The sequence below is a fragment of the Etheostoma spectabile genome, chromosome 17 (assembly GCF_008692095.1).
Source record: "Etheostoma spectabile isolate EspeVRDwgs_2016 chromosome 17, UIUC_Espe_1.0, whole genome shotgun sequence".
Taxonomy (NCBI): domain Eukaryota; kingdom Metazoa; phylum Chordata; class Actinopteri; order Perciformes; family Percidae; genus Etheostoma; species Etheostoma spectabile.
The window spans coordinates 13,075,915-13,084,189 of NC_045749.1; the positions used below are offsets into that span (position 1 = coordinate 13,075,915).

The following is an 8,275-nucleotide window of genomic DNA, read 5'->3' on the forward strand; positions in this document are numbered from 1 at the left end:
ACACACACACACACACACACACACAGACTGGACACAACACTAGCCAGGGGAATACCAGTGTGCAGCAGTGAAAGATGAGAACTGTTATTATGCCCATGTAGCATCTGAGTGCTTGCTTTCCATGCCACCCCAAGTCTGAGAACAAAAATGTGTTCTTTAGGCACAGACAAAATAAATACTTCATGCTCCTCAGGAGTGGAATGAGAAGACTGCCAAATGTCGCTTCTTTTTCCAGCCCTCAACTTCTTGTTCTCATCTGTATTATTTAGCCCTGAGGTGAGTGTACTGCTGTACTTACATCCTACGCAGTTTCTTGTAGGGAGAGAAGGCTCCTGGAGGAACAGACTTAATCCCATTCTGCTCCAGACGTCTGGAGAAAAGAGGAGAACAGAGGAGAAAAGAGAAGAGGAGATGGAAATACCATCAGTTAACTAAACAATAGAGTTCTCCATGGCAACATATTTGAGTAATCCTCCCATTACCTCTGACCCAAGTTGATTGGCCTGATTATATTAGCGGAGATCTATACCCCAGCTGTAATAGGTCCAGGCATGTTGGAGTCATAACATCCTCTGAACCAATAAACAGTCTGAATACTAAAGTGCTGTGAAAAAGGACTGGAGGGGAAAAGGTTCCGTTTTGGGTTTGTGTGAGGGTGTTAAGGCCTTCAACCAAAAGTAATATTTCTTCTTGGTATACCATTTACAGTTTCCAGCACTTATGTTCTCATATGAGATCCTGAAATCAATAATGCTCTCACTTGTTCTTGTAAAATGTGTCTTTATCCTCTGGGTGTCTGCAAAGTGTCCACTGAAACCTTAGCAGTGCGGTGAAATATGACTTCTTTTAGTTTACTTTTTCCTTTAAGCCTAAGAGCTGTTGAAGCAAAAACACTGACAAGAAAAATGTCTCATTATAAAAAAAATATAACAAAAACTAAAGAATGAAGTGAACACACAGACAAACATACAATTGGTTATTTAGGACATAACAGTCACAAACTCTAATGAGTCTCAGATGGTCTTGGGGAACCAGACATCACTAAAGCCCATTAGTGTGGGCATGCATGTCTGTGTGTTTCAGGCCGGCTGCTACTTAGGACCCAGCTCAGTCCCAGACCAATTCCCTGGTGTATCTGGCAGAGGGCTGTTTATCTGCAGGTCACTTCACAGCTTTTAAAACTGTCCTTAACAAGGCTTAGCCGGGCCCGGAGGGAGCCAGCTGTGGGCCTGTCTGGTTGTCCTACCATGCTGCATCCCAGCAGAGGAACAGGCTGTATAAGAGAAGGCATGGCCCTGCGCAAGGTGTGGTAGTCCAGTGGCTACGACGGATTCTAAAGATCATTAAAATGCTATTTGTCACCACAGGAAAATGAGAAATATTTAAAGATCTGTCAAACTTCTTGGCAAACAGAACATGTATGTGTGATATATTTAACCATAACTATCTGAAGTATGAGATTTCTTGACTCATGATTTAATTATTCAATTAGAGACATGTCAGATCTATTACATGCCTCTTAGGCCTCCTACATTGCTATGTTTATGTCTATTCATGGGGGGTAAATGTTTTGTTAGACATTCGCCACAGCCACTTAACAGTAGTTGAGTTTCCGGATTTTTCAATCAGGAATCTTTTCCCTTCAAAGAAGTGGGTAGGAGCGATATAGGAGCGTAATTGACATTCTTAGGATAGTAGTGATTCCAGACCACAGATTCCTGCGGTGTCCATGCTCTTTATGTCTGTTTTTGTCTGCCTGTCCCAATGTGTCCGTGGATTTACAGCAGAGTGACAGCGCTGTGGTTCCTTTGCCCTCACCATGCGGCTCAGTGCTGGGCCAAGTGGCTTTAGCGCCTCCTCTCATCAACCAGTCTGTCTGACTGGTCCAAACCAGTCTGGCACTCTACATTCTGTTTGCATTTGTTTCAGTATCTACATGCTGTGGTACTCTGGTGTGTGTCAGCATATAACAAAACCCTCTGAGCCAGACAAGGGCACACAGTGCTGTCTGACAACTTTTTTGGACTCACGTTTTGTGGCTCCTCACAGATCGATATGTGCAAGCAACTTAATCCCTCCAATCAACAAAAGAGCTCCTTCGTCCAATCACGAGAGAAAAAATAAACAATTTCTCAGAGTCGCTTTTGGATGGACAATCAATGGTTCCAATCCAATTTGTCAGGCACAACATTTGTATGTGTGTCTGTGAGGTGGTGTTTCTGTCAGCCCAATCAATGGTCCTCATCCTTTTCATTAGGGTCTGAGCATGGTTTTCATTAAGGGGAAACACATTATGCCTTTGGGTATTCACCCAGTGCGTGCGTGATTTAGAAATGGATGGCAGGACCGCAGCAGCAGATGAAAGGTGGTGGGGGGGTTTTTATGGCAGAGTTCAGTCATTGCAGACAGAGACCATGGTGCATAATAATCTGTTGTGGTAGTGTTTAGGCTAACTGGGCCTGGTCTCACAAGAGAGGAGTACAGAAACCAGCTCACATCCCAAAAGCCGTAAACACAACACTGGCATTCATTAGGGGAGAGCAGGGCAGGGAGGTTGCAGTTCTCCGATTTGAACATAATGAGAGCAGCATGTGTGTGTATGTGAGTTTCCGAGTGCCTCATTAACAAGGCATTAGACTGGCCTTGATACCCAGCAGCCCGCCTTGCTGTAACTGAAACTGGTTTTATAATGAACTTCAAGCACAGATCAAACCTACTGCACCAAATTACTGAGTGGAGCCCCCCCAACACACACACACACACACACACACACACACACACACACACACACACACACACACACACACACACACACACGCGCTCCAACCCCCCGCTTCTTATTCCTACACCGCTGATTTGCCGCCTCAAAACTGTCTGTGGTGCTTTGGTAGGCAGGAAAAGACGGAGATGTGAAGAAAATAAGAAAGACGGAGAAACAGTAAAGGAAAGAGTGTTGGGGGAATAAAACCTGTAGGGTAAGGCTCTGATGGGCAGGACAAGAGAAATGCCAATGATGTAAACCAGTGTTTCACTCTGGTCTTGTAAACGATGAATCAGGACATACTGTAGTAGAGTTTATTAGCAGGATGCCGTTAAACACCAATTAGATGTGAAGGGCAGGGAGACTTTTAAAATGTCGTTACTCATCTGCTCTGCAGTGCAGAGAGAATCTACTGTCTATAAAACCTGTGCTTGGTAGATCTTTCAGCCATGTCTCTGTTCTCCCACTACTGCTGCTCGCTGGTTATTGGGCTCATAGATCACATGAGTCTCTACAAGATACTCCACTTGTGGAACATTACAACTGGAGGGTGTGGTGAAGAGGTCTAACCCACGCGGCAAAAACTGAGAGGCAAGGGTGAGGATGAGTCATTTACATCAATATGCAGCATGTTTAGCAATACTTTTAAATTGTTTAATGCCTCAATATTTCGTGGGTGGTCATTAAATTAGATAAGAACACACAGAAGTTTGTACCACAAGTCCAAATTAGGAAATTGAGCACACCACTGCACTAGAAATGGGTCAGGGTTGTTGGGGAACATGGGATCTGTGACTTCCATATAACTGGGTATTTATAAACAGACCCCATTGGGAGGAGGAGACCTAGAAACTTGCTGTGCCCTCCTAACTACACACATGCTCCTTGGAAGAACATGCAATGCGACCGCTGGCTTTCTCTCTTCATCCTTCGTAATTCTCACTGTGCATAAATCCCGGTGTGGCTGTACCATTTCATGCCGACTTCTGCCGGAGGCATTAAACCCCTGATAAAGAGAGTAAAAGCACTACCTTGAAAAGTCTAGCCATGCATTCCTGGGAACTACTGTAGACTGATAGCATGTGCGCTGTAAACAGTTAATTCCCAGACAGATGTTGGAGGACTGATAAACTAAGGGAGGGATGATAGTAAAGCGCTCGCATGTGGTTCACAGCCATGTGAGCTGATAAGAGCATGCAGCCTCAGTTTTAATTCTGCACTGAGTCTGCATGTGTCCCAGTGTACAGAGATGGATGGATGTCTCCCTGCCAGATGATGCATGGTGAGAACAGAACATGTACATAAAACATGCATGTTTAAACCCTCTCAGCCCTGTTAAAACCCTGCATGAGCATACACAGACACATACATATATAGAAACACATACGCATCTTTAATGCGCACACACAAACAAATGCCCTTCAGTGCCATGCTACAAAAAACAATGCAGCTGTAGGTCTGCTGCTCAGATTGCACTGACTGGGCTGAAATTTTCTCAATTTGACAGATCGAAGTAGTTCTGATGCTCATCTACTGTACCAAATCTGAGCAAAATCAGATCGACACTGAGCTGTACGTGATTGATAGCAAATGTTGATTTGTGAAAAAAGTATAATTTTTGCATCTAAAATTATCTGCAAAATTGTAAAACCTAAATTGCCCTTGAAAACATATTTTAAGGTGGATTTCATTGACTTTTTTAGTGAAACTGCTTATTGCCGTTAACATGTATTGTGCTTACATCTCAGCCATGGTGTCAGGCAGGTTGGCTGGGATGGCGGTGAGACCTTTCCCTCTACAATCCACGATGTTGTTACTGCAGGTACACATGGCGGGGCAAGAGCCTCCGCCAATGCTGCACGGCTGAGGGCTGGAAGAGTCATGGTGACCTGAAGCAAAAAAGGGAGAAGAAAAAAAACTACATGAGAAGTGAAACAGGAGGAAAAAGTGATTGAGAAAAGAGGAATATGCAGGTCATACAGGTGTTTGAGCACAGGTGGATATGGTTGGTTTCAATGGGAGCAGCAGAACTCTCTCTTTGTGCGCTGACATGGAGCAGCTTCTGCATTCATGTGGAGTTCAAACTCTTCCGCTGTTGTTCATGTCATCAACCCTTTGTGCTTTATAAACTGAATTGCAAATGAACACATATTCCCAGGGATGTTGTGACATTGAGAAATAGAAATAATACATCCTACTTTTGGCTTTATTGTAAAGCTGTACATCCTTGAGAAACTAGGTTATCTATCAAAGGAGTGCCACAGTATATTGAGAGGAGAATAAAGACATGAATAATAGAGTTGAAGCGGTGATTGAAGGCCTCCCAATAACAACCATTGATCTCTCTGCAAATTTTCCTCCTGAGTCTGCAATCTCTGGGTGGAATTGATGCCATTCTGCACATTCAGCTATACAACCCCCCACCTCTTCACTTCCATTTGTTCAAAACACTTCAACTTTTCAATTTACATACAGCGCACACAACCCATCACACTGTCTCTAGATACCTGTTCAAATGACTGCAGCACCGTCAATGATATGGTGAAGAGCGGGCGCTTGCACTGCCAGTACAGCGTGTGTGTGTGTGTGTGTGTGTGTGTGTGTGTGTGTGTAAGCCTAACCCAGTTAAAATGAATAAAACAGACTTTTAAATGGCCTCATTTACACAGCATTACTAATCTGAGTTTCAAACCATGAATATTTGATTACCTTCCTATCTATCACTCAGCTTGTGTGGAAAATATTGGCGAGAGAGAGAGAGAGCGAGAGAGAGAGAGAGAGAGAGATAGAGAGAGAGAGAGAGAGAGAGAGAGAGAGAGAGAGAGAGAGAGAGAGAGAGTGAAGTGGAGATAAAAATTCAGGGAGAGGAAGACAGAGTGAGTGATGGTGGAAGTCAGTGAATTAGAAAGCACACTGCTCAAAACTACACTCCCTAAAACAGAAAGAAAGATTGCTGCCAAACATTATGCTTTACCGTGAAATTACTGGCTCTAGCTCTTGGACCATAAACCAATAAGCATTGTTTAAGGTCAGACTTCATGTCTCCGGCCAATCGAAATCAATTACCTAAAGGGACAAGATGCCTTGACAGATCTGGGAATCAGGTAAACACAACAAATAGCATCAAAAGCGTGAATCAACACTTGCACAGTTGCTCATCCTATGTGATCTGAGGCCTTGTGATCCGGAATGGCAACGCTTTGACAGATCTGGGATCAGGTGTAGGGCAGAGAAGAACTCCCTTCTGATCTAACATGGCATATTTGACAGGCCTGGGATCAGGGAGAGTGCAGAGCACAGCTGGAGCGGCCTTAATGACAGCTCTCTGACAGGTATACTTGAGGTGAAGCTGTTTGATGTACACTCGTCCCCTGTTCCACCGGCTGCTGTTTTCCCCATTATCTCTTTCCTATCCACCATCTCTACAACTCAAGTCCCGTCCCATTTCCCTTGTTTCATTTGATTCCACCATTCTATCACTCTCCCCTCCTCCAGCTGCTCTTTCAGCTCTCTCTCACTCCTCTTAGCATCCTAATTTTTAGCCTCTCCACTCCCGTACCTTTGCAAATGACTGTCACTGCAACCCATTACCTCCTGTCCATTAGCTCACAAGTCTTTACATTTAACCTCACTACAGCTCATTTCTCTCATCATTTCAAAATGTTATCACTGGCTTCTTCCCATTTGTCTCGTTCGTCAAATCCCCGTTCCGCACAACAGTTGGGTTCACCGGCTCGCTCACTTTTGTCCTTCTTTATACACTCGTTTCTTCCCTGTTTCCCACTAGAGGAGTTGTACTTTATTTGACCCCTTGAAGCAATTCATTACTCACTGCTCATTTCAAACACATATTTTTACTTCATTTATTATTCCCTGGGAGCAGTAATTCAGAGCAATAGTCATTAATTTTATGTCATATAACCCTCAAATTGACACAAGCAGCTTCTACCTCTCCTGTTCATTATAAAGAGGGTTTAGGTGTAAATGTTTTGCTCAATAAAATAACAGCGGAGGCCATTGAGACCATTGAAAATGTCTCTAATCTAAAAAACAGTCAAAGGATTATGAGTAGTTAGGATAAAAATGAATTGGCAGTGAGCTTTGGCACCATACAAATATTCTCAATGACATACAGCTCTTCACCCAGATTTGAAGTCTTCTTGCAGTAATATTGTTGTTTCCTGCTGTTCCCCTGTTTAAACTAAAGAGCATTATTATGAAAAGCTCAGAAACTTCCCCTGGTTATAGAAATGGGAAAGGGATGACACACCAGCTGCTGGTCATGCAACAGAGCCCCTCTAAGTAATTAAAAATTAAATTAAAAGTGTTTGCTCTGCAAATGTTTTTTTTTAAATCCAAATTTTACACGGAGTCATATTTTTAATATTTAATATTTATATTAATATATACATTTGGCTATATTTTAATCATTAAGTAAAGATTGCTTTAAAAAAATAATGAGCCTTAGATTGGATTAGGTGTTGGATTCTTCAACTTTAATTGGATTTTTTAGATTGATGAAAAAAGACTGCCTGGAAAAATACATTATTTCTCAAAGCGAAGCAGTAAACATGTTACTCTGCTCAATACTAAAATGTACAATATTGTGAAGTGTCCCAGCCAAATACTGGGAGTAATTGTCATTGAGTCACTATACTGAGAGTGCTGGAGAATATCATCATAATTTGCAACAACTACACACTGTACCCCTTTTTCCTTCTTCTGCCTCTCACAACAACAACGTGCCTCTCTTTTTCCCTCTTCCTCTCTTCCAACTGAGCGCCACCCCGCCCCAAATCCCCCGCAGGTGGCCTGGTCTGGTCACAGCACAGACTACGTACACAAGTATATATGTGTGTGTATGTGTGTGCCAGCAAGCCAGTCCCTAATGAGTCCTTCACTGGGAGTTCAACTTCGGGTCAGTCTTCCAAGAAAGAAACTGCGAGTATGTGTTTGTGTGTACACGTGTTTGTGTAAATGCATGACCGTGTATTTATGCACAGAAAAGCAGAAATACACATCAATAGATTTTGTTTCATCCTATTGTTCATCTTGCCTAAAGAGAATGACCATTTGCTATTGAGACTCACAGAGAACCAATCAATCTACTACATTTTTCTTTACAAACTCTTAGATGTTGGAAGTTAATATCGGGTCAACCTCAACTTTCTGTGTCCTACCAGACCCCAAAGTTTCCCTGACACCCATGGCTCCCCTTACCAATCTGGAATCATTACACTCTTTCCCTGGGCGATGAATAGTTAATGATCTGTGCTGTCACGCTGTATGGCTGCGTAAAAATCACATCCCATGGAGAGAAAGAGAGAGAAAACGAGAGAGGGACAAACCCACAAACACACACAAACATAGACACCCCTCGCAGCTGGTGTTGAAAGTGAGATGGCCTTGTGGGGAGTGAGGTTCTCATGCTGTTTTTCCATTGTTCTGATATGATAACCCCATCACACATTGCACATGCTTTCTCTCTCTCTCACACTCACACACACACACACA

The 8,275-nt window shown here is 42.9% G+C and overlaps 1 protein-coding gene across 4 annotated transcripts in view; it reads right to left on the reverse strand.

The window, feature by feature from the left end:
* slit1a (slit homolog 1a (Drosophila)) overlaps window positions 1–8,275 on the reverse strand; it is an 88,206-nt gene that overhangs the window by 25,020 nt on the left and 54,911 nt on the right. For all 4 annotated transcript variants that reach the window (XM_032540501.1, XM_032540499.1, XM_032540500.1 and 1 more), the window contains exons 9-10: window positions 4,503–4,650; window positions 299–370 (exon numbers count right to left, since the gene is read on the reverse strand). In XM_032540501.1, the coding sequence (XP_032396392.1) occupies window positions 299–370; window positions 4,503–4,650 (220 nt within the window). The remainder of the gene's footprint in view (window positions 1–298; window positions 371–4,502; window positions 4,651–8,275) is intronic.